Source organism: Dysidea avara, chromosome 4 (genome assembly GCF_963678975.1).
Source record: "Dysidea avara chromosome 4, odDysAvar1.4, whole genome shotgun sequence".
In the NCBI taxonomy this organism is placed as follows: domain Eukaryota; kingdom Metazoa; phylum Porifera; class Demospongiae; order Dictyoceratida; family Dysideidae; genus Dysidea; species Dysidea avara.
In genome coordinates this window covers 43,608,692-43,636,481 of record NC_089275.1, presented here as the reverse complement: position 1 = coordinate 43,636,481, position 27,790 = coordinate 43,608,692, and the positions used below count along the sequence as shown (strand labels likewise).

The 27,790-nt window shown below is 38.9% G+C and overlaps 2 protein-coding genes and 1 long non-coding RNA gene across 5 annotated transcripts in view; 1 reads left to right on the top strand and 2 right to left on the bottom strand.

The window, feature by feature from the left end:
- Window positions 1-3,733: 3,733 nt before the first annotated feature.
- On the bottom strand, window positions 3,734-6,086 carry LOC136252282 (uncharacterized). 2 transcript variants are annotated; one of them, XR_010699446.1, is made up of 5 exons: window positions 5,620-6,086; window positions 5,408-5,504; window positions 5,256-5,353; window positions 4,204-4,279; window positions 3,734-4,148 (listed from the first exon to the last, which is right to left on the bottom strand). It is a non-coding gene; the product is annotated as an uncharacterized lncRNA (long non-coding RNA). The 2 variants fall into 2 exon arrangements; XR_010699445.1 differs by having other exon boundaries at window positions 5,408-5,525; window positions 5,620-6,085.
- A 603-nt stretch (window positions 6,087-6,689) lies between these two features.
- Window positions 6,690-27,790, top strand: part of LOC136252280 (uncharacterized) — a 97,682-nt gene continuing 76,581 nt past the window's right edge. For both annotated transcript variants that reach the window (XM_066044688.1, XM_066044687.1), the window contains exons 1-2: window positions 6,690-6,940; window positions 22,649-22,746. In XM_066044688.1, the coding sequence (XP_065900760.1) occupies window positions 6,873-6,940; window positions 22,649-22,746 (166 nt within the window). In that variant the 5' untranslated portion in view covers window positions 6,690-6,872. The remainder of the gene's footprint in view (window positions 6,941-22,648; window positions 22,747-27,790) is intronic.
- LOC136254175 (chromatin assembly factor 1 subunit A-like) lies at window positions 13,067-14,341 on the bottom strand. Its single transcript, XM_066046852.1, has one exon. The coding sequence runs from the start codon at window positions 14,308-14,310 to the stop codon at window positions 13,384-13,386; it is 927 nt and encodes a 308-aa protein (XP_065902924.1). The 5' UTR covers window positions 14,311-14,341; the 3' UTR covers window positions 13,067-13,383.

Sequence of the window (27,790 nt, the reverse complement as noted above, 5' to 3'; positions counted from 1 at the left end):
AATAACAAAAGTTGAAGAGCCAACTCCTTGGATTAGCAATATGGTGGCTATTAAGAAGCCTGGTAAGCTTCGATTGTGTATAGACCCCCGAGACCTAAACAAGGCTATTAAACGGCCTAAGTATCAAATGCCCACACTAGAAGAGCTCCTTCCCACACTTTCAAAAGTCAAAATATTTACAGTGCTAGATGCCAAAGATGGCTTCCATCAGGTACAGTTGGATGAGGAAAGCTCATACTTAACAACCTTTTGGACCCCATTTGGTCGCTACCGTTACCTGCGCATGCCATTTGGCATATCGTCTACCCCAGAAGAGTTTCAGAGGCGCATGCACACAGCTTTGCAAGGACTACATGGGGTAGAGGTCATCGCAGATGACATTCTTGTTTTTGGGTGTGGCGATACAGACGAAGAATGTCAGAGAGATCATGATGCGAACTTGAAGAATCTCCTTCAACGAGTGCGAGACAAAGAGTTAAAACTCAATAAGAAGAAACTTAAACTATGTCTTTCAACAGTTTCATATATGGGACATCTCTTGACAAAAGATAGCCTCTGTCCTGACCCTGCAAAAATCAGAGCAATTAAAGACATGCCAAGGCCAGATGGCAAGAAAGCAGTAGAGCGCTTTCTGGGGTGGCTGCAGTACTTGCCGCGTTTCTTACCACAGTTAGCTGAGGTAGCAGCTCCATTGAGACTACTCACTGAACAGTCAGCAGTATTCTCATGGCAGAGCCAACAAGAATCAGCATTTCGGATGCTCCAAACCATGATAACTAAGGCTCCAGTTCTGAAGTTCTATGATGTGCGTGATGAAGCAACGATACAATGTGATGCTTCAGAAAAAGGCCTAGGGGCAACACTTTTACAACATGGACAACCGGTTTGCTTCGCATCATGTTCATTGTCAAAGGCCTAACAAAACTACTCACAAATTGAAAAAGAGTGCCTGGCCATTGTGTTTGCATGTGAACGGTTCAATCAGTATATTCATGGCCGAAAACTGACAACTGTACATACAGACCACAGACCCTTAGTGCCAATTTTTACCAAGCCAATCTACAATGCACCTAAACGACTGCAGCGGATACTGCTGAGGCTGCAGAAATACACACTCAACGTGTTATACTGTCTAGGGAAAGAAATGCATATTGCCGACATGCTTAGTCGGGCTTATATACATGATCAAAATCCCCTTCCCTCAGGAGATTATCAAATTTTCCAAGTCCTTCAGGAAAACAGGCTGTTCAAAGCAATTGAGGACATAGATCCGGCCAAGCACGTGAGGCTGAGTGAGAAGGGACTAACTGAACTCAGAGAAGCTACACGTAATGATAACACACTCAAGAACCTTGCCAAAGTGATTCACATGGGATGGCCAGAACTAAAGCAGGACGTAAAACCCTCCATCAGAACTTATTGGCCTTACAGAGACGAACTGATAGCTGACAACAACATTATCTTCAAAGGATCGAAAGTTGTAATCCCTGAAAGTATGCACTCACTCATGCTACAAAGGATGCATGCAAGTTACCAAGGGCCAGACGCCAGTGTAAGAAGAGCAAGGGATGTCATATTCTGGCCTGGAATGGCAAGTGAAATTTGGCATCAAGCAAGCCAATGTGCTACATGTAACAGCCTTGCAGCGAAACAACAGAAACAGCCCTTGATGTCACCGGAAATACCAACTACACCATGGGCCAAAGTAGCCCAAGATCTCTTTACATATGACGGAAAGCCATATCTCATCACGGTCGACTATTACAGTGATTTTTGGGAGTTAGATGCAGTGTCAGACACAACAAGTGAGACCATTGTAAAGCACATCAAAGCTCACTTTGCTAGGTATAGCATACTGGAAACTGTAATCACTGACAATGGGCCACAGTTCAGAGCTCAACAATATGAAGATCTTGCCAAAGAGTGGGGAATAACTCACATCACTAGTTCTCCGTATCACAGCCAAAGCAATGGAAAGGCAGAGTCAGCAGTGAAAATTGCAAAAAACCATGTTAAAGAAAGTGACCCAGGATAACACTGACATTAACCTTGCAATACTGGCGTGGCGTAATACGCCAACTGAAGGAAGTTGTTACAGTCCAGTGCAGAAATTGCATTCACGGAGAACACGGACACAGCTACCAACCTCCAGCAAATTGCTCAAACCAGAAACAGGAAAGGGAATAGTTGAGGAAATACAATGTCGAAGAAAGAAAGCAAAACAGCAATATGACAAAACTGCAAAGGAACTATCAGAACTTGATGTAGGTCAACCAATTCGCATCCAGCCCATTAAACACCAAGACCAATGGAAGAAAGCTGTAGTTGTAAAGAAAGCGGGGGAACGCTCATATCTAGTCAAAACAAGTAATGGACAAATATACAGACGTAACCAAAAGTATTTACGCCAAACAGCAGAACAACCGACAGAAAATTTCTCTACTGCAGCAGAGGATGAGTTGACCATAGCAATTCCAGTACACACACAACAGAAAGTTGCGAATGGGCAAAATGACAACAGTTTAGCTAGCCAAGCACAGCACCCGCACCACACAATCACTCGATCAGGCAGAATCTCTAAGCCACCTAACCGGCTAGAAGAGTATATCAAACACTAATTTTAACCCTTATAAGATAGATAGGTATGGAATGATTAAACAGTGATTTTGTTTTGTTTTTGTTGTTATTTTTTGCAAGGAAGATGTACATATAATTTATATAGATCATGCATTAAATTGTTGTAAAGGAGGGAGATGTTAGGGATATAATGTATTGTACTATGCAATTGTATGCGCATGCGTATGAATTGTAAGTGTGTTTGAATTAGAACAATGAACATGTGCAACACTCTAGTATTTAGTTGAATAAAATAGCCACTTTGTAAAAGGAGGGAACGGGAGTTAAACAATCATCTGGAATATCAGCTAAATGATGAATGATTTTATACAGCATTTGTAATTTTAATCTTTTCCTTCTGCTCTGCAGGGTGGATTTGGGTAAGGCTTCAGGTGATTTGATTGACAACTAGGATTCTTAGCTAGATACTTTAGTGGCCTAGTTTGTTGTAGATAGTTTTATTGTTGCGTACTATTTTTAACTTGTGCTTTAATACATGTGTGCAGAAACAGCTCAACAATCAGCTGTAACAGAAGGAATGGTGAAATCCCTGAATTAAAATTGAGATACCAGTCACAATTCAAACCACTAAAAAAGGAATTGTGAAAGCTTTTGTTAAGCAACTGACATGGCAACTAAATGTGATTTCATCTACTTATAAATAAATATATGGAAACAGTTTGGTGTATCTGCTAAGAACACCTGAAGGCTTTATAAATAGGACAGACTTTCTTGCAGATGTTGGCAAATCTGTTCAGCTAGTTTTGTACCAGCTTTTAATGGATGGGATTTTCAAGGCACTGGTACATAGCCACTTTCAACATTTCAGCTTTTTTTGTGTAGTTGAATATCAGTTTTAATGGCACTTGAAAAATACCCTCAAAAGAGGACATCTGTAATAAGTGATGATGATGTGTAGTTCTACTGGCTGGTAGCCTCGAAATAGGTAACAAAGAAGCTCAAGACATTGTGCTCAAGAAAATACCTTTCTGTGAGAGGCTACTTGCTAGAGTGTGGATAAACAACAGAAAGGTACACAGCACGTGAAGAGCTATTTGAGACTACTAGTGGATATACATACTGAGAGGAATACCTTAAGTTTTGTTTTGTTCAGTGTATTATCATTTATTTTTTTGAAAATTGTAATTAAAAGGAATATCTGAGAAAAAAATGGTAATCTCTTATTAGAGATAAACACCTCACATACTGTACATACACACAAACACCCAACTGTTAAACTGGTTATCATGAAACACATGGCAAAGGTTGGCCACAGTACATTACATATGTTGCAATAATGACTCAATAAAAAGTATCTACAATACAAGTTTGCAGCGACTAAGGGAATCAATACAAGTCTGCAGTGACTGAGGGAATCAATGTGTTTTAAGATAATAGGGATGAGAAGGTTATCTTTACGACTTCTTTCATCCACTGGCGCACTCCATTGTATATAGCCTCCAGTCACAAGATTTGTACAAAAGAATGTGTTGAAACAAAAACAGATTTGTTCTGTTCAACAATTAGATCCACTACAGGTACAAAAAAGTACTAAAGAATGAATTACAATTGTTCATCTTACCTTACCATTCAATCATTGCCCACTACATAAGGACGCTGTGCTTTAGACACCAACTTTTCTTTGTACTGCATGATTTCATCCCTGAGAAATAAAACACTAGCATTTACAACATAAGATGCAAAAATGTACAATCTGATAACACTCCTAGACCCATCAAGAAGGTCTTCCAGTGAAGGAACAGGAGACTGACTAAGTGTATGCAGATAAAGGTAGCAACACACAAAAGGAAGCAGGTTAGTTGGTATGGATAGTGGTAGAATTGAGACAGGTCCTCTTAGGAATACACACAAGATGCGCTTTAAAAAAATTGCTTATTACTACGAAGACGAAGCTTTCCTTCCACTCATTATACCTACAATAGCATCCATGTTAACCTCACTTATATACTGTGTGGTTCTTTATATACAGGTGAACCTGTCCTTGTGACCACCTGTATAAAAGACTACCTTCTATAGTAGCCAATAGTACAAACGCAAAATAAAAAAATTTAAATGGTATATGTAACCCAGTCTGTGAAAACCAGTCTTATTGCCTGCATGTTTAAAAGTATTGAGAAATACTGGTTTTAAGTATTCAGTGTGTAGGTAGCTCGCCAACACATTTTACACCAATTCCTTACCTTCCAGAGCATCCACTGCATAAGTGTAAGTTTTCTGTCATTTTAGATAGTTTTAATACCGTGGTTGACTATCAGGCAAGCTCCAAAAGGGGAGGAAGGCAGGGGCCTGGAAGGAGTGCAATAGGCTGTTTAAAAATTTTAAAGGAAGGCATAGGGATAGATTAGGCCAAGTTATTGGCCATTTCAGGTCTCAAAACTGGCTAAAATGAAAGGAAATTCACAGCAGAAGTCTTCATTCAATACCACAGAGCTGCAGCCAATCCTGGGTATGGAGAATATATAAGTTCCTAATATAAGGTCCTGCCTAGTCTCCACATGTCAAGGACTGCCATCAACCATATCAACAACTGCAAAAAGTGGTGCGCTACTAGCCCATGGACATAGTAGCCCAGAGTTACTACACAGACACATACATACATGCACACACTAGCAGCCTACCTGGATTTCCAGAAATTCATATGCAATTTGACTTTGTTCTATGGTAGGTTGGTAGTACACCACTTGTTGACCAGTGGTATGGGTAATGGCAGTCCTTGCTGTGTGGTGTAGGCAAGCTAAACAAAGTATTTACAAATCTCCAGCGGCACAACCTTTTAGCTAGTTTGATTCCCCCAACCAGCTGCAAGGTCCTCTATCATCCTTTAATTAATTGCCAATCCACCTTCCGTGTTACTCAGTGACTCTTGGCTAGACAAAGGGTACTGGATACTACATAACACACAGACACCATGCAGGTAACACACTGGGAAGATTTATGGATGCATCAAACTATTAGAGGTCATTGTATCCAGTTGCAACTCACAATTGCTGCTTGGACATCTTCAAGAGGACTCTGTATATTGACTCTCCGTCTTCTTAATCCCATATTATATTCTTTAGTTAATTTCTAGGCAGTGTCAACTTGATACTATGCCGGTCTCAATGTTAATATAATTTATCTCATCCTCCCTATTAGTCTCGTCTCATCCTCCCTATTAGTCTCGCGTGGCCAGACCGCTTTTTTCCCGTATATTGGGTGGGGAAAAAAGGGTCTGGTGCAACTCCAATAGCTGTTTACTTCTGAGCCGTCCCCACATTCCGGGGACGCTAATTGAATAACATTGGTCACAAAGGAGGTGCCATGACGTCAGTAAGTTAACTAGAGATCTGTTTATCCTTTAAACGAATCTTAATTTGCTCCGATGTCACTTTTATAGCGTCTTGAAAGTTAATCCTGTAACAAGACTCACAACCGGAGCAGGAATACTTCATAGTTTTACTGACGTCATGGCACCTCCTTTGTGACCAATGTTATTCAATTAGCGTCCCCGGAATGTGGGGACGGCTCAGAAGTAAACAGCTATTGGAGTTGCACCAGACCCTTTTTTTCCCACCCAATATACGGAAAAAAGCGGTCTGGCCACGCGAGACTACCTCCCTATAATCATGTATCGTCTGGTTAAAACAGTTTTCCAGGCTGTCTCTACTTGAATGCGATGTTTTTCGCCATTACCTCATGCATCACCGCTCCTGTACAACCATAGCCTCTACATGGAGTTGCTGGCACGCGTATTTCACAATTTACGTCACAATGCGTCACAAGAAAATCGAGAACTTTCGAGAAGTGAGAAATAATTAAGAAAGGGTTAAGAAATTATTGAGAAATTATCGAGAAGCGAGAAATTATCAAGAAATTATCGAGAAATAAGAAATAATCAAGAAATTTCTAGGAAAATTTTGAGAAATAGCCCAGAACGGGGAATTCGATTGTTATAAAATGCTTGTGTCAAAAGCCCCACTACTGGTGGTAACTTTGTAGATGAACCCCGTATAAACCCCCTTTGGATCCCGTACTGGGGGTACTAGGGGTTACAATTGATAGGCGCATAAATCGCCCCCAGCGGTCTGCCGGTTGATTCCGAATATTCGTTGATTCCCTGGTGTCGGGCCGATTCATGTGTGCAACCTTTATAAATTGTGCTCTGCAGACCAGTGTAGACCTTAGACTTAGTTCCGCGTTTGCTACTTTGACTGTTGGTTTCATCGGCGTCATTGTTCCTCGACTTTGCCTGCAAGATGGCCGTGCCGCTCATTTTCATCGGTACCGTGTATTGGCAAACAGCGAATCATCTATTAATTGCCAGGTGAGTTATTACCTACACGTTTTAGCCTACATATGCATTGAAAGAAAGAAAAAAAGCAGGGTGTTTAAAATAGTCTCGCATATGGCCAGACCACTTTTTTTTTTATTTTTTTTATTTTATTTTTATTTTTTTTATTTTTTTTTTAGCTAGTCGGGAAATAACCAAATGAAAAAGAAAAAAAAATGGTCTGGCCACACAAGACTATGTTTAAAATACACAGTAGATGATATGCACACTAAACTGCTAAAATTTAAATATTCAGAAGAAAAAAATGATAACGTCATAATTTGACAAGTAACTACAATATAATTACAAGGGGTTAGGAGTCTAGTCACAGGGTTACCAAGTTATTAAAAAAAAGAATATTAACTAGAGCCCTGGCAAGACAAAAATAAATTGTAGCTACTTAAAAGACTAAATAGTTATATCAACAGTTCAACACGTAATCCCAGTAGTCGATCTGTTGAACTGTTGATATATATCTCATGATAAATTAGGCTTGCACGGTTCCGAGTTTCAACTCTTGTGAATCCCGTACAAAAGTATGGGCAGTGAATGCGGCTCAGTCAATAACTCACTACTAGAGCTATGGGTTAGAACAGTTAGAGGAATTTGTTGCTATTGAAGAATCATCTGTAGTTGGTCTACTGTAGACACAATGAAGTGATTTGCCCTTTTCTCCATAAACCACAGTACATTCAGTCACTGTTGTGACATGTTAAAGAATCATGTGTAAGATGATGTGTTAGTGATTGAATTGTGTTGTGTAGTTTTGTATTTATAAGTAATAGTTATAACACACCCATGAGGTTTGTATCTGATTTGTAAACACGACACCCGAGGGCCTGCCCTCGGGTGTCGTGTTTTCCTTCCCTCGGGTGTCGTGTTTACAAATCAGATACTAACCTCATGGGTGTGTTCTAACTGATTTGTGGTATGGGACGTGCGGAGATCAAAAGCACCAATTTGTAACACGGAAGGAGCAAGAATGCAAGGCTAATATTTTCTACTGCTGAGCGCTGTGTACAAGGAACGATTTTACTCGCTAATTACTAGTGATGCACCGTTACCACTTTTTTCACTACCGATCCGATACTGATACATTTGAGGTTGGCAATGGCCAATACCGATCCGATACCGATACTTTGCCCCACAGGCATTTCTCACAAGAACCAGCTAGTGATTTAGCTTACTAAACTCATTTGCTAATCTCCAACTGCAGTTTGCTGGTTTAGTGGCTATCAATTATGCAGGATGGTGTAAAACATTGACTGTGGACTGCACTGTGGACTGAGCACTAATATACATAGAATATTAGAGGGCATGTTTAGCTAACTGTACTAATGAAAAACATTCACTATATCCCAGTATGTGGCTAACTTTGTAGCTGCATTCCCAGGATAACTCAATTTTGTCAGGCACACTGCTGTGCATAATAGCAGTACCTGTACATGTACAGTATCTACTGTATGCGTGCATGCATGGAAGCGACCAAGTGCTGCGAACGACTACTGCATATACATAGCTAATAATGTTAGAAAATGGCATGTGGGCAATGCCTTAAGCTTTGAAGTTTGTACTCTAACATTCTTGAGTGCATTTATTTAAATAGATAAGTAAACTTGTGCTGATTTTCATATAATTTACAAAAAATGTATAGCTAGTGCTAGCTACATGGCTGTTGTGTCACAATAACTGATATGCCAGAAATACATGTAGCTATGTAGCCCTCAGTACAATTCACGTATTCATGTGGTAAGTGATATTATGCAGTCTTTACACATGCAATTTTTCCTCTTACTGATGCTGCTGTCAAGATGTGGGAGTTACAAAGCATGACATCATGAGCAGCAAGCCATGATGCACATAACAAATACATTCATGACTCGTAGTAAGGTTTCTATGCATGCATAGATAACTATATTCAGATGTTTTTGTAGAAGCTATGTTCCCTCCCTTGGTTTTGTAATGATTTACTCTCTTTTTTTATCTTCAAGATCTTTGTACTTTAAGGGTTCTCTGTACTATTTTGGCATGGCTTCCCACAAAATATTCTTCCCTTTATAACTCACAAATGGGCCAACCAATTGTATGAAACCTACTTCACTCGAGATAAAGAATCAACAGCACACAACGTAGTTCAAACCCTGTGTTTTAACTCATTGCCAAACGCGAGTTATACTTTTTCGCTTTAAATTAGAACTAATCTTACATTTCTTGGCTTAGAGCCTTAAATTTTTACAGTACATTATTGAAAACTATACAATCAAATGTACGGTTCTACTTTTGTCCTCTAACTTCTCAAACATTAGATACTCTTCTTCCAGACTTGAGCTTTCACTAATCAGTCTTCATCACCACGCCATTCCTTGCCAGAAGGTCCTATCCAAAAACGGCAAGCGCTCTTTTACAGCAAATATACTATGGTTATCTGTCTGAAATGTTAAAGCCTATCGGTTTAAAGATCATGGACTAGTTCTAATTTTAGCATCAAGGTGTAGAAACTGAGACACGCGCATCTATTCTCTGACCACAGTTATTGTTGCTTAATTACATAACCAGAGTAATAGTCGATAAATTACGGATTATTTTATTCATTGCACCACGATGAAGAAGATAAAAGACTTACTTTACTTTCTTCACGTATATCGCCCTTCCTTCTTCACTTGTGGCTACTTATGTCATCATAACCTTCAGTGCTGGTCACTGTAAAGCACTAATAATAAATACTTTAAGTTTAAGGAAGAAAATCCATCCCTCCTGGAGGAAGACTGAGTGTGGCCCCGACTAGACATTGGGTGACCTGCAGTTCGAATCCTGGGGTTGGAGGGATTTTTTTCCTTACTTTGGCCCCTTTTCTGTTACACCTTATTCAGTCAGTAAGTCAAGTCACTAGGTCTAAGTCCTTGTAGGTTAGGTAATCCTAAGGCTGCAGCACATGTTGCTGTTAGACCTTCAGTGCTGGTCACTGTAAAGCACTAATAATAATAATAATAAAACGCACGAGGGATTGAAGTGTGCACTGAATCCAATTAAACAAGCCACAGACTAATTAGATAATTACTGGTGACCATAAGAATCCATTAACAAACCTCCAGCTGTGCTGGCCTCAGAAACGATAAGTAAATAGTACAGAGCACCCTTAATTAGCCTTTGTTCTATAACTGTGGTTTATGGTTTCAATCTTCAGTTATAAAAGCTGGTAGTTGCATTTACGACATAAAGTTGTATGAGACATGCAGTGTTGAGTGACTTGATCTCCCCATGGATACTTCGGAACCAATAGTTATCGGTTCTAGCAGTGAAGACAGTGATGATTTTGCTCAATTTCCAACTTACAATCAAGACCACAGGGAATTTAATGAGTCAAAAGGTGAAATGACTTCTATTGTAATTGAAGACCCCCAGCTAAACAAATCTTTGTGATGACCAACAACAGGTAAGTTGTATTATTATAGTCAAGCAATGTGTGTAGATAGCTAGGTGTATGCCTGTGTGCACAGCATGCATGCAAAAATAGCAATGAAAATTCAATTTATTTGAAAAATAGCAATTATACCAGGTGTCCTACAGACCTCCAGCACTTGTGCTTTAAAGCATTAATAAGAAAATGGAATACATAAAATCTTTTGATGTTTGGGGTCTTTTAAATCCACTTAAAGATTACGGAGAAGTTCTAAAATGTTAACCTCCTAACAGATAGGCAGTGTTGGGCAAGTTACTTTGTAAAAGTAACTAGTTACATATTACATATTACTTGCAACTGAACTATTTAGTTACAGTTACATATTACCCATAAAATAAAGTAACTGCAATAATATTACATATTATATTACTTTGTGTCCACAGCCTTAAGTTGTTACTTGTGAAACTACCACGTTATCACGTGACATGATTGCGTTGTTGGACAATATGCAAATCTTGGTTAAAAGTAAGAAGCTGGTGAATAAGCTTCATTCAGTAGGCCTCGTTACTTCGTTGTGGCTAGGCGTTACTCAGAGGATAACTAACGAGATTAGTAACTTTGTTACTTGTAGTAATAATATTACGTAATATTAGACTCGTTACAGTAACTATATTACTTAGGTAACGCGTTACATTTGTAAGTAAAGTAACTTGCGTTATATTACCTGTTTTTATAGCGTATTTCGTTATATTACTTTGTTACCACAAAAGTAATAATATTACGTAACGCGTTACTCCCAACACTGCAGATAGGTACTATCTGCTAATCTTCGGTTAAGGAAATCAACCCACAGCACATCTTACTACTCATGTGCTTTTTTTGCCTGGTGACCAAATAAATCCACTAAGATACTTGTGGTTTGTTTCTACCTCTAACTTTTAGTTTAGGGTGTGATAACCCATGTTTACAGTTATAATGTATGCTGGGATTGTGGTCTAAAGTTATGGAGCAACTTGCATATGCATGGCTTGCACATTAAAAGCATTAAAGCAGAGATATACATCTATTATTAAATAATTTGCCAAGTCATGTGCTTCATGGAATTTTCTTCTGACTGACCAACTTTCTGATACCTTCAGATAAGTTTAACTCAATAATGGCAAACACTAAGGGTTTTACTTCTGTGCCATTCGATATTGGTATAGGGCCAAAACGTGTCTTTTTGCTGCTGCACTGTGTATTACATTTTACCTTTCTCGTATCCCATTTCTTTGAATTCTCCAACACCATTAACTTTTGTGGATAGTGTATATATTAGTGCACAGATGGCTGACTATCATTTATTTAAGTGATGTTATGCAGTACTAAAAAAATGGTCTGTTGTCATAAAGTATCTGACACTTATATGATTCAGTTGAAGCCAAAATATTTGTGGGTTATACGCAATTTAAGATATCGCATGATAAAATAGTGAAAATTTAGGAGCAATCTTGTAATTCCATGTGAGAGGTGTTGATGAACTGTGAATTAACTTTGCCAGGCCTAATTAAGACTACCAAGGCACCTCTTCATCATGAGGCTGCTTTTGGTCAACATGTTTTGTGAGAAAAAGGAAACTTCCATGCCCCTAATATGCAATGCTACTGTACCTGGTGTTATGAAATCTAACTGCTGTAATATAGTCACTATTGCTACTTGTATGTAGAACACCAAGTCCAAAAAGAAAATTGTTTGACTCAAGTGATGACTTAAGCTCTGAGGAATATGATGAAGTAACAAGCTCTAAGAGATATGATGAAGTAACAAGCTCTAAGGGATATGATGAAGTAACAAGCTCTAAAGAATAATTATGATGAAGTAACAATTGATAAGTAAGCTCTACCTGCTTAGCTGTAAATTAATCATTATTACTTTACAGTAGTTCACAGCCTTGCCTGTAAAAGGATGACCCTGATCTACCACCAGAGATGGGGTAACCCGTTATGTAATATAACACGTTATGTAATATATATTACAATTCACGATTCTGAGTAATATAACGCGTTACTTTTGGAAATGCAGTAATATAACTTTAAGTTACTTTTGGAAACTACAATTTGTTACTAGTAACGAAACAAGTAATATTATTATGTAACGAGTAGCTGGAAGCGAAAAGTAACGAGTAACTTTACCGCGATGTAACGAGTGATACTACGAGTAAAGATGAACAAGTAACGCATTATAAATGGATTTTACTGCCAATTATCCATTCCACTATTAATTAATCACCTTAATCCATTAACCTTTCTTCTATAATGGTGCTCAGGTGTTGCATGTACGCGTGACCGATGTGCATCACGTGACTGCACGTGGTTTATATGTTAACTTTAACTTAGCTGTCTTAATAAAAAAGTAACTTAGCATTAGTAACTTAATATACTTGATATGTAATATTATTAAGTTAGTAACTTAATATGTAATATTATTAAGTTACTCTTTATTCTAAGTAATATGTAACTGTAATATATTATAGCGTAAGTCATCATCTATCGGCCAGGGTTTGTGCCATGGCATGTATCTTGTGTTTAGTACATGCGAGGACCAAGAAATTCTACCCACTACTACATCAATACTTCTACTTCGTGCACAAAAGTTTCAATTTCGTACGTACTTGCATGTGTCTTCTGCCTTGTAATGAAGATAGTAGTGTAGCAAATCAATTATCGCCTACCAACGTCAGTTATCAGCTAGTCATAAACGCACATATATCGATTATCGGCTACTTTTTAAACTTTTGGTCCAACATCGTACATAAAAAAAACTGAAACTATTCAATACCACAATTACATACATCTAGACTTCCCACAACATCACCACAATTTTAATTAAATTTTTATGTGTCAGTTTTCGCATAGCTATGAATACACAAAATGCCTAAAATCATTATGCATAAATGGAGTTGATTAACACAAAGAGCACAGCTTTTCTCTGTGCACATCAACATCAATATCATCAAAATCAACACAACTTTCATGTAACCATCTTCCACAACAGCACATTATCCATTCCTGGTCAGTTCCCACATCATCATCATATTACCAAAGCATACACAACACCTTCCAGTATCAATTTCTTCATCTGCATTATCACTCCTGGCTTTTTTTTGTACAGGCCTTGATGATGCTGCATTGTCAGATTTTCTTTTAACTTTCCCCTTAGTTTGCTGCCCGGATTGCTTCTGTTGTTGTTTAGCTTCTCGCTCTGCTGCTTTCTGAGCTTTAAGCTCTGACTTACGTTTCATTTCTTCTTTCTGCTTCTTTTTCAGTTCCCTTTCTTCCTTTTGTCTTTGCTTCTCTTCTTCAGCTAAACGTTTCTTTTCTTCTTTGTCCTTAAAACCCTTCAAGCATTCACTACTGGTTAACACTCGAGCAAATCCTGTTTTCTTTGGTTGAACAGTAGGAATATTGACCAAATCTGACAGAGGAGAGCATCTTGGAGTAGTCTTTGTTGATAATCCTACACCACTTGAATCTGGAGTAATTGATGACATTGATGTTGGCTCTAATAGTGTAACGGTGGGCATTGAAACTGGTGACTGATCAGTCAGTTGGCCTGGCCTCATTGTCAAATGATTTGGTGTAGACTGGTCAAGCAATGTAGACACAGGTTCTGGTGAAGTTTCAACTCCAGGTAAAGTAGACAGTTCAATTCGCCTCAATTCCACAAGCCCCACATGACTTGGCATTGACTGGTTAGACATTGTAGACATAGATTGGGATGGGGTCACCACTTCAGTTTGGGGTGAAAACCCAGTTTGAGAAGTGCAGTTTGGCACTTCAGAGCTTACGGCACCAGGATGATGAATAGACAACCAAGCTTTGTATCTCGGATCTGGTAAGTCATAACCTTCTTCAAAACGGCGAACATACTTTATTTCTTCCTCTCTTGAAAATGTCAGTGAAACATCGTCACTTGTGCGTGACATGGATTGGGATGGGGTTACCACTTCAGTTTGTGGTGAAAACCCAGTTGGAGTAGTGCAGTCTGGTACTTCAGAGCTTACAGCACCAGGATGATGAATAGACAACCAAGCTTGATATCTTGGATCTGGTAAGTCATACCCTTCTTCAAAACGACGAGCATATTTTATTTCTTCCTCTCTTGAAAATGTCAGTGAATCTTCATTACTCGTGTGTGCAAATCCATCATCTTCATCACTATAGTTACGTCTTCATTGTCTTCCTCTTCATCTACAAAGGAAAGCAACAAGTGATACCTGCAAACATGTTTATAAAATTTATTTTACCGTGTGTGTCATCATCCTTTTTATCACTTTTCTCTTTACCACCATCTTCTGGACAATCTTTGGCATCACACTGCTGGTTCTCTTCACTTTCTTTGTTGCATGAAATTGCATCCCTGTTGTAAGGGTAGATTCCAGCTTTTCGGAATCCTGAAATAACATTTGTCGGAGTAATAGCACTGTGCCGCGCACCTCGAAAAATCCCACAGAAATTAAATTTATTGATCACCATCCCAGGATTTTTAACATAAAACTTGTGACATTCTGCTCTCCATTTCTCTTTTAGTGGCTTAAACAGGCTACAGTCAAGCGGCTGGTACTCGTGGGTTGTATGTGGTGGGAGGCAGAAAATGATTATTCCATTATCTTTTGCGTAATGAAGTGATAGTAGATCAAAATGAGTGCTGTGACCATCCAAGATAAGCAGCAAAGGACGGTGAGGACAGCATGAGCAAGATAATGGTCTTTTATGAAGTGGAAAAACAGCTCATGATCAATCCAGCCTTTTTCACTCACAGCAAACCGTGATCCACTTACTTCATTTCTAGTCCAGAGATGGTTAACTTGCTTACCAGCAAAGATAAGGAAGGGTGGAATACATTGCCCAGTGGCACTAGCACAACCAACTACAATGATTTGCTCCTTCTTCCCCGATGTTTGATAACAAACTTTTTAAAGTCCCTTTTTAGCGACAACTTTTGGAGGTCGGGGTTCAAGTGGAACTCCCGTTTCATCCATGTTATATATGGCCTCAGGATGATCCTCAAAGCCAAACTCATCAAAAACTTTTCTTAATAGATCAAAGTATATAATTGTTCAAGTTCTCTGGATTTACAGCATCTAACCGTATTCCAGCTGTTGAATCACCTGATCGAAGTCTGATATCTGGATTTCTTTTCAGGAACTTTTGCCACCACCCATTGGATATCTTATCACTCCACAAAGACACATCCTCTTTTTGATTGACATATTGCTCTACAATACTGTAAACATCACGTCTTGTTTTGCCATACCCCATGCTTGATGCTTTTATCAAATGAGTAGCTAATTCTTGTTCTTCCTCAGTACTCAAATAAGGCTTGGGTCTAGGCATATCTCCATGTTTAACACGACCACTTTGTCAATCTTTTTGAGTTGACAGAGGAACTCCATGAATAGCAGCAGCTTTGTTAGCCGAAATTCCATCCTCTAAGACAGATTTCAATGCAGATGTCATTTGAAGAAGAGTATACTACTTTCTGGATGAGCTTCGATTTTGGCTGGAACTATTAGCACCATTATTCATTGCTATCCGAGTTTGACTTCCACTTGAAACTCTTCTAAAACCTTTTTTTTTCTTGTTCGGCATGGATGACATGGCATAATACAAATGTTATAACTAGCCAACAGATAAACAACCTAGAAAAACACATTCTTTGTAAAATAGCATACAAATAACAGCCTAAACCTCTACCCAGTACAACAACAAACCTTATAACGCAGCGATTTGGTGAAAAACAACGGATAAAACAATGACACGAGGCAGGGAAACAAACAAAATCACACAAAACACCGGTTATTATACCCGGATATTCTGGCCGATAATTAGAGCAGCTTTGGCCGATAATATATGTCGGCCGATATATGATGACTTACGCTACTGATATAAAAGTAATATGTAATATGTAATAATTATATTACTTTCATGAAGTAACTTCCCCAACTCTGTCTACCACTATACTGTGCATCAGCAAGTTCAGGTTTTCCTGTCTGCAAACTAATCGACATCATAATGGATCCTGACATCCCTTGCAATAAAACATGCTATGTTCAACCACTAGGAGTAATGCAAAATGCTGTTTTATTATAGTGTGGAGTTTGATGACATCAAAGCTGATGATTTGGGATCTTGGAGAGCTACTGGTACCAAAAAACAATACTTCAAAGTAATGCCATCAGGTGCAATAAAGTACTTGCAAGCAAAGCCAACTGATAGCAGAACACAGTACTTCCTTTTTACTTGACACTATTTTGTTCATCAGATTTATGGGAAGTTTCACCGAATGCTTACAGATGTTCAAGGTTACACATGTTTTATGTAGTGACAACTGAAGCATATACTGTGTATTTTGCAGATCGCCACAACAAGAGGAGCAAACTTGTGGCCTTGCAGTATTGGTTTGATAGGCCACCAATAGACATCAAACTAAAGCCACATGGTAATTCACACACTGCAACACCATTTGTTTGCACTGCTCAATCAGCAAAAAAAGACAATGAGAAATCGCAGCTAACACTAAGCCAACAGAAGCTATTCAGCAAGCTACAAAAATAAAGTGGTGGAGAATTAGAGACAACAGGGCTCCAAAAGCTACCTCGCAACATTGATCAGTTTAAGAATTATCGACGTAGTGGTCACTGAAAAGATGGAAATGTGCTGTACAGTGAAATGCTGCAGTGCAAACTAGCTGAAGGATCTGCAGAAGCATTTGTCAGAGATGTTAAGGCAGCACCAGATCCACAGTGTCTTTTGTTTTTTGATTGGCAGCCAAATGACCTTGTGCGGTTCATAACAGATGACAGGGATTTCAGCATATTCACTGCTGATACCACTTATAACCTTGGTGATTTTTATGTTACTCTGACTACATACCAGCATTTAATGCTGGTGGATGTCTTAACACAAAAGCATCCAACAATGGCTGGTCCCGTGCTAGTACACCAGAGAAAAAATTTCTCATCTTTCAACTGCTTTGCAAGCACATTAGTATGTTTTAAAAAAATCTGCATCACATTAAGGCTTTTGGAACTGATGGTGATCAGGCTCTAATTAATGCTTTCTCTCACAACTTTCCTCAGGCTAAACAGTTTCGATGCTTTATTCATTTAAAGCAAAATATAGCCTCTAAACTGAAAGAAACTGAAATGCCACCATCAATTTGTCAAGATTTCTTACATGATATTTTCGGAAAATGTTTTCCTGGGATTGTTGAAGAAGGTCTGATAGACTGTCTCAATATTTCATCATTTGATGCTAGTCTTCAAAATTGCAAGAAGACATGGGTTTGTCGTGAAAAGCCATACTGTTCTCCAAGTCAAACCAGCTTCTTTGACCAATTTGTTCTGCAATATGTAGACATTTTTAGACACTCAATGCTAAAGAATTGCGGTAAGATGTGGGATTGGGCTGTCCACCAGGTGTATTTACAACAAATGCTAGTGAAAGCCTTAATGCTGCCTTAAAGAGAAAGGTAAACTACAAAGAAACGGAATGGCCAGATTTCAATGAGTCTATGAGGCAGTTGGTTCAGGCTCAAAGTTATTAGATCACTGTCGGGTCGTGGAAAATTCAGATTGGATTTTGAGGGCCATACTCTTTTTTTACAGCTTGGCTGTTTTGGATTAGATTATATTATCACTTGTAAAGTAAATTCTATTCTAGCTTTTTAAACCAGGCGAGCGCCCAGTTTACTGAAATTTTTTTGTAAAAGTGTGTGTCTGTTTGTGTTTGTGTGTGTACCTATCTACCTATGTTTGTCCATACGCACCCACGTGAGCAAAATCGTTAAATAATGGTAAAAGCAGCTTTTACACATACACAAGAAGTAAAAGTGAAATGAAGTCTGTATTAAACTTCCACACAGGTGAACTTTACTCTGAGGTGGTTTCTTTTTGGCGGACTGAAATATAGGTGTGGCGACTTTCCTCAGACTTTGTAAACTACCTTCCCTTTGAGGTTTTCAGGCGTTTAACAACTGAAAAACAACGGTGCAGGCCCAGTACACTACCAGGAATAGTCTGTCGCTTCGAGTTGAAAAGGGGCGTATACCTTACGTACGTGAACGAAAATGAAAAGCAACTCTGAGGTTTGGTCGAGAGAATTTGTAGGAAAAAACACGACAGTGAAACTATAAAACAGTTTAGAAGATACTTCTGTGCATAATATGTTGTTTGTTTAACAAGCGCTTCCTTAGCAGTGCGTAGCAACGTAATTAAATGAATTACGAAAATTTCATGAATTATGAAATATGAGAATTAGCTAATAATATTATTGCACAACCCAAAACTACCCTATTGTAAAATAGTAATACACAGTTGGTTAATTCATAGTAGCATATACTATCTATGGTTAATTCCGGATGAGTTAGCTAGCTGCATGGCGTCTGGTTTTTAGAAGTAGCACAACATCAACTTGTTTACAAAGAAACCTTAGCCAGTGTTCACTTCAAGTCAAATCTTTAGCTTATTTTACATATATTAGACCGATCTTGGAGTACGCCTCTGTTGTTCAGTCACCATTCACACAATCTAATATAGACAAGATTGAAATGGTACAACGTAAGGCTGCTAGATTTGTTTTAATGATTATTATAGATATTCTAGTGTAACTAACATGCTCAACCGCTTAAAATGGGAATCCCTTGAACATAGAAGAACTAAGTCCACCATTGTCATGTTCTACAAAATCATCAACAATATTGTTCAGCTGACGTTTCCAATTATCTTCATAGAAGCTTTATCAGGACAGGAGGTTATCAAATGAAATTTATGACTATTCTTGCTAAAAGAAACACCTAGTATCACTCCTTCTTACCCACAGCTATTCGACTATGGAACTCTCTGTCTGAAGAAACAGTTAATTCTACTAACTTACATTCATTTATTAACTTATTAAGTGTACATTAATTTGACATGCACTAGCTACACTTATATTTGAGTCTTGCATAAGAAAAAATTAAAAATTAAATTATGATTATTGAATTTTAATATTATGTTTTGAATTGAATTGATTGTATACAAAGTTTGTAAACATTAGATCTATATAGTTACTTGCTTGTTACAAGATAAAAGGCAGCTTCCTGGATCATCCTTACATTCAGAAAACCTTTTATCTTGCCTTCTAGAGTATTATTGAGCTTTTACAGCTAGTTCTGTAGCTAGCTGTAACTGCATGGATATCTGTAGTCTGGAATTTTGCTTGAAATCTGTAATCTTGGGTTAGAATCCAGAATGTTGCCTGGAATTTCGTGGGATTCGGAATCTCGTACAAAATTCTAGGATCATGACGGACCTCTTGAGGAGGTACTTTCAGGTATTATACAATAAGATTGTAAAAAGTACTAAAGAATTTCAAGAAGTTGAAACTATAATTTCATCATATTTATTTTCATTGATGTTCACTGTGTACAAACTAGAATGTTTGCGGTACTTAAAAGTACTTAAAAGTACTTTAGGTACTCAAGTACATACAAGTATTTAGATAAAAACTTGAGTATAAGTACAAGTACATAAGAAAGTATTTAACTAAAGTACAAGTTCTTTCAAACTTTTACTTAAGTGTACTTAAATATAAGTACTCATGTACTTGGCCCCATGTCTGCCAGTCATAATAATTATTTACAAAAAGTTAACAAATAAGCACACAAAAAATTGGAATTTTTAACTAGAGTAGGGACCATAGCACATCGATAAAAAAGTACTGAAACAAGCTGTAGTAGTGCAGGATATTAAATCACAGTAAAACAATAAGAAATCACTAGTGTGCTCATTGTGTACTTGTTCAGTGGAATTTTCTGCTGACTGACTGACTGACTGACTGACTGACTGACTGACTGACTGACTGACTGACTGACTGACTGACTGACTGACTGACTGACTGACTGACTGACTGACTGACTGACTGACTGACAGACTGACAGACTGACAGACTGACAGACTGACAGACTGACAGACTGACTGACTAATGCCTTTAGACAAGTGTAACTTGAAGGCTATGGGCTTGATTCTTTCATTGTTCGACCAGAAACATGCTTTTTGGCATACCGCAGTGTGTACAATGCACACATCATGGACTAACTAACGTCTCTTTTGTCCTCCTTTGTGTCCCATTTCTTTTTGCTGACAGCTCAAGGTGTTGATTCATGGTAGCTAGCGTGATGGCTTTCCTGTGGGAATTGTCTGTATTTTCCATGGTGACTGCAGAAGCACTTCTCCTACTGTTCTTCGTTTGTAATGCTGTGAAATGCGCTGAACATAGCCAAAAATGAAGCGTGATGGTCACTTACAAGTCAGTAGTTGATAGTTGGGCACCTGAATTGTCTGTATTTTTCATGGTGGCTGGATTAATTGCAGAGGCACTTCTCCTAATAGTCCTATTGTTCTTCACTTGTAGCACTGTGTGAAAGGCTGAAAATAGCTGAAAGTGAAGCGTAATGGCCATTCATTTTCAAGGTAGTAATTGATAGCAGGGGCACGTGTTCAGACGAAAACATTAACTCTGGCACTCTAATTTCATTTGATGCAGTATGCGTGGGCTTATCAGTCATAATAATGTTACAAAAAAGTAAACAAATAAGAATTTTAAGTGGATTAGGGATCATAGAAAAGAAATAGGGAAACAAAGGAGGTCGTCTACACCTGCAGTTATACTAGTAGGCATTAATTGGCATGCTAAAACATGGCACTAAAGTAAAGGTCTTGTTGAACGAAACAACTCGGTTTTTATGTGAAGTTAACAGGTAATTCTGTTTTGAAGTTATGATTACTTTTGTCTCTGAGTTTACCTGCCCTTGCCCATGGGGAGGTAAATTATCTCAAAATTCATGGGTAATATAAATGATCATAACTTTGGAATACAATCACCTATTAACTTCAAATAAAAACTAAGTTGTTTCATTCAAAAAGATCTTTATATTGGTACCATGTTTTAGCGAGTTAATTTAATGCCTCAGGGAAATAAAGACAAAGATGATAAAATTTCTGGACAAAAATGGCCATAGAAGTCACCAAAGGTCAAATCTGCGATGGCACTATATCAAAATATTTATGTCATGGGGACTGGAGTACTGCTTATGTGGAAAGTTTCATGCTTTTATGAAAAAGTGCATGATTTTTGCATTGTGCTGCTATACTAATATGCTGTGAAGCAATACCAGGATAGTGTGAGTATACTATGAGCAAAAAAATAAAAGTTAGACCAAAAAGGCATATAAAATGAATTCAAACCCACAACGTACATACACTAAAGTAATTATGACAACTTCAAGGGGTACCAGCTGACTTGTTTGTCTCCTGTGGTGTGTCATGAATGCAGTTGAAGTTTTGTGTACATCATGGCCTTCGTGGTGCTGTAGCGGACAAAGGAAAGTATGTATAACTTTGTAAGATAGCCAGATGATGAACTTTTTATCTTACATGTGAACCATGTCAATGTATGCACATATTTCTGCTTAAGCATCATCAATATAATGACTTACAAGAAGGTATGTCACAGAAGGTGGCACTGAGAAGAAAATAAGTGGTCATAGGAAGGAATTGAATTCTAGACCTTTGGGTTAACAGCTCTATGCCTTAATGCTAGGACGATTTGTTCATAGAATTGGCTGGAATGCTGCTCAAGTTTTCCTCTGCATCAATACCTTAAATACCCTATAGAGGAGATCAGCTTTTGAGAAGATGGCATTGGGTTGTAGATGATCAGACAGCTTTTCAGCTTTACTTTGATTGTACTGTACATGACATGGCCATCTTTTTTCTACAGTTAAATTGCTGTGTCTTTTTTATAGCCTGCTTTAAAATTACGATGCATGGTGGATCAAGGGTACCACCAGTTCTTCAAATTAGTTGTAATTCGGTTTACAAATGGTTGTAATGGTATAATTTTTAGGCCACACAGTCTGACTATAAACCACATACTGTGTCACCACAGGAAGCCATGATACAATGGGTATTGTGTCATTACATTAAATTTTGTGATTGTGTTGCTTTGATTGGAAAGCATTACAACAGTTGGGCTGAATCAGTGCCAATACACCAAGTGGTTATTCATGCAAAACTACCTATCAGCTGTATTATCTAATCAATAAGACAGTAGGATTGTGCTACTCAGTATTAGCTATAGCTTTGATTGCTATTCTGCGCATGTGTTACAAATGATTGTGCACACACTTTACCACAAAACAGTTCATAACACACCAGTCCTACATATTTTGTTTGAATCTGATTGGTACACAATGATGACTGTGATAACTGTTACTTGTAGGTACCAAAAACGAAAAACTCATAAGGAACTTTTAGAAGTGGTGTTGGTTGGAGATCACTGTGCAGGGAGAAATGATCTTTATGTGAATCATACAGAACGTAAGTTAAAAATTATATACTGTTTTGTACACCTACACAGCATTCGCCACACTACACAACAATCCTGTAAAACAATAAAATTGGTTTTAAAAGGTATATTTTAAGTATGACTGAGTATAACAATGTAATGGACTGAAATATGTAGTAATATCAAAGTGCCAGGAAAATTAATGAGCAAGTGTGTAGCTGATCTCGAGCAAAAATAAACTTAAGAAAAGATACATAATTAAGTTGGTACAGAAATACTATGAACAAATCTTAACTCACTAGCTCCCAATATGATAATTGTGGGTGACATTAAGTCTGTAACTTGTAATCTACTATGATCAGCATTAACAATATACTGTACTAAGCCAGAGTGCAAAAACTAATATTAACTGTATGTTATGTTATAATGGTAAATTTGCAGCTTACCTGAATCCCAGAGCAGCTGATAGACACTTATAAACACTACTAAACAGCAGCAGGGCACGGCGACAGAACAAGCAATCAGCACAAAGAACAAGCTAATAGTATATTCACAGCTATGGTGGTTTGTATTTCCTGCGAAATGGTAATTCGCATGTGTGAGGATACAGTTGCTCTATGATGTGGTTTTTGCCACTAAAAATAAGGATAGTCGATCAAGCTTGCTTTATTTTGATGGTTTTACACGGTAGTTAAACATATTTTGAGGGCCTATCATAGAGTTTTGTTGAAATTTTACCACCATTGCTTAAGGAAAGTTTTACAAAATTGTGGTAAGCGATTATTACAGTGTCACAACAGTGTTTCATTGCCCAAGTTATTCTAGAGATATGATGCTATCATACTTCACTTGATAGGACCTAGCTATTATATTTTAAAAGTCTTTAAATGCTTAGAGTGGCAGTCGTTCTGAGGGCGATTTTTGGCGGCTAGTCTTGTCAACTTCAACCATGCATAGCAAGTTGTGAGCTGAATAAATGAGCTGTTTAACCCATCGATGAAGCAATACAGTCCAGTGAGTGTATATAAGCTGCACATTAGGCTACATTGAGTGAAAGGCTGCTTTTTTAGTCCGTACATCCCACTTCTGTGTCCATTGATACGCGGTAACCCATAACCTTATGTAACGTGTAATGGTATTGTAAAGTAGGTGCATGTGATGACAGATTGAATGAATTAGAATCACTGAACATGTCGTGTCGGATACTGGCATAACGTTACATGGTGACAGGAGTACAAGTGCTCACATTGTGGTACCGTGGCATTCTATCAGATTAGTAACGGTACCTGTTAAGGCCAGTCACGCGTTATAATAGTATCTGTCGTGTTGCTGTTCTCCCTACAGGGCACCAATTAGAACAAGTGAGTACACATGGCATCTGGTTATAGCCTTCCGCCCCCACCTCCATTGGAGATCCATGGTACCAATGCCTCGGAGAAATGGAAGAAGTTCTACCGGACATGGAGCAGCTACATTGTTGCAACTGAATTAAATAAGAAATCAGAAGCTGTACAAGTGGCCACACTGCTAACAGTAATTGGTGAAGAGGCTCAAGAAGTGTTTGCTACCTTCACATGGGAAGCTGAGGGCGACGATGCAAAACTTGGTATAGTGATAGATAAGTTTAAATCATATTGTGAGCCACGAAAGAACATACCGTTCGAACGTTATCATTTCAACCTCAGAGCACAAGAGCCTGGGGAGTCGTACGACCAATATCGTACTGCACTGCGAATGCTGGCAGATAGCTGCGCATTTCAATCCATAACGCCGGACAAGATTTTACGCGATCGCTTAGTTTTTGGGATACAAGACGATAAAATAAGAGAGCGATTGCTTCGAGAAAGTAGGCTAACCTTAGCAAAAATGGACGAGATCTGCAGGACAGCTGAGTGCATGGTCGCACAAATGAAGATATTAACGAAGCAACGGATACAACAGTGCATACCGTAAAAGCACCTGTACGGGGGAAGTCTGCTAATAGGCAACCTGCACAAAGCCAGCATAAGCGCCCAGAACCTCAGAAACTACAGAGAGAATGTTGGAACTGTGGACAGGTACATGATGTCACTAACAGTGAGACATGCCCAGCATATGGAAGGGAGTGTAGAAAATGCCACAAACAGAATCACTTTGCATCAAGATGTCGCAGTAAATGGCCAGCAGTGCAAAGGGTAGTAAGAGCTGTGGACACTGAGGAATGTGAGGAAGATGATGAAACGTTCCAATGGAAGTCGCCCCAGTGCAACTGGATGACACACATTTAAGCTTGATTCTGGTAACTATATTTGATTTCAGGCCGGTACAGGTGCACAATGTAATGTGATTCCGCTTGCAGTATACAAGAAAGCAACAGGAGATTTTACCCTATCACACGTTATGCCAGCACAGACAGCAATAACAGCATACGGCGGCCACTCAATACCAGTTGTCAGGTACTACCCTACTAAGGGTCTGGAAAGGGGACTACCATTGCAAACTGAACTGCAAGCTAATAGACAGCGATACAATCCGACCTCTATTAGGAAGAAAGGCGTGCTTGGGAATGAAAATAATCACCTATCTTGACAACGATGACATGAACAGGCCAGACACAAAAGGTGCAGCAGTTTTTGCATTAGAGATCACACCATACACTTCTAAGGAACAGCTTCTTAAGCTTCACCCAATAGTTTTTTCACAAGGAGTAGGGATGTTGGAAGGACATTACCACATATGACTTAGTCCTGATGCAACCCCCATCCAACATAGTCCAAGAAGAGTACCTGCCGCACTGAGGGAACGTCTATAAGGCACATTGGAAGATCTGGTGAAGCACCAGATTATTTCACCAGTGACCAAGCCTACGCCATGGATTAATTCAATGGTAGTAGTGCCAAAGAAGAATGGTACATTGAGAATTTGCCTAGACCCAAGGGACCTCAATCGCTATATACAGAGGGAGCACTACCAGTTACCTACGATCGAGGACATAGCAACATGGCTTGACAAGGCAAAAGTGTTTACTGTGCTGGATGTGCGGTCAGGCTTCTGGCATGTTAAACTTGATGATCCGTCTTCACTCCTCACCACATTCCACACCCCTTTTGGTCGGTACCGGTGGCTAAGAATGCCATTTGGAATATCGTCAGCACCAGAAGTGTTCCAAAGGAAGATGCATGAGTTGATTGAAGGACTGAAGGGTGTTGAAGTAGTGGCAGATGATTTTGTGGTTCGGCTTTGGAGAAACTATGGAAGAAGTGGCTGTAGACCATGACAAGAACTTAAGAGGGCTGTTATTTAGATGTGAACAACATAATGTCAAGTTAAATCCAGACAAGATACAATTCAAACAAGACAAGGTTCCATTTATTGGCCATTTAGCTACCAAAGATGGGCTATGCGTAGACCCACAGAAAGTCAAAGCAGTGTTGGAGATGCCTACGCCAACAGATGTGGCAGGTGTTCGGCGTCTACTGGGTTTCGCTCAGTACTTAAGTAAGTTTCTCCCCCACTTGTCAGATGTCACAAAGCCCTTAAGGACCTAACACAGAAAGAAACTGTCTGGACCTGGGAGCAACCTCAGCAGAAGGCTCTAGACACCTTAAAGCAAATGGTCACAAACACACCCGTATTACGCTACTATTCACTTCGTGATGAGGTCACTATCCAAAGTGATGCCTCTCAGACTGGCCTGGGTGCAGCATTGTTACAGAATGGACAGCCAGTAGCATATTCCTCACGTGCGTTAACATCAACTGAGACTCACTATGCTCAGATAGAAAAAGAGCTTTTAGCCATCGTCTTTGCCTGTCAACATTATGATGCTTTTATATATGGAAGAGAAAGAGTGTTAGTAGAAACGGACCACAAGCCATTAGTCCTAATTATGCAAAAAACATTATATCAAGCACCAAGCCGCTTGCAAAGAATGCTCCTTAAACTACAGAGATACAACTTTAAGCTGACATACAAACAAGGGAAACACATGTATGTGGCAGATACATTGAGCCGTGCCTACCTACAGGATACAAACTGTTCCAAGTTTGTTCACAACTTAGAAAGTATGGACCACACGCTTTCTTTTTCATTGACTGCAGAACATCTTCAGCAAGTAAAACATGCATCAAGAGATTACCCAGTATTACAGCAACTTCGACACACCATAAGGATTGGGTGGCCTTCAAATAAAGGAGCTTTGAGTGACTGTTTGCATCCGTATTTTGACTTCCGTGATGAGCTAGTTACCCAAGATGAGCTGGTATTCAAAGGAAGTCTGGTAGTCATCCCTGCAGTATTGCGCAAAGAGATGATGGCTACAGTTCATGCTACTCACATCGGGATGGAAGGGTGTATAAGGAGAGCTAGGGATAGCATGTTTTGGCCACGAATGAGTACAGAATTACGTGAGTACATTTCAAAGTGTGATGTGTGTCTGGCTCACCGCCCAGCACAAGGTAAAGAACCACTAATACAACATGATGTTTCTGACAGACCATGGTCAAAAATAGGGGTAGATATCTGTGAGATGAGGGGCCATTCACTACTGGTTGTGTGTGACTATTACAGTAACTACATCGAAGTAGAAAACCTATCAAAAACAAACATGGGAGCAGTCACTAAGGCTTTGAAAATTATGTATGCAAGATTCGGTGTACCAGATACAGTGATTACAGATAATGGCCCCCAGTTCGCATCACAAGAGTTTTCCTCCTTTGCAAGAGTGTGGGGCTTCGTACATACAACATCTTCACCATATTACCCACAATCCATTGGGAAAGCAGAAAATGTGGTTAAGACTGTCAAGCGCCTATTCTCAAAGTGTCAAGAATCCGGCCAATCAGAATTTCAAGCTTTATTGGACTGGCGGAATACACCATCAGAAGGGATTGGCACCAGCCCAGCACAGCGTTTTTTAGGAAGGCGGTGTAAGACTCTACTACCTATAGCTACATCCAGACTCAAGCCTGCATACTCCACAGACAAGGATGCAGAAGCACGAGAAAGGCAATGAAAGCGACAGCAAACCTACTATGATTGTCATGTAAAGGAGCAAAGACCTATACTTAGTGGCAAGAGTGTACGAATCAAACTGCC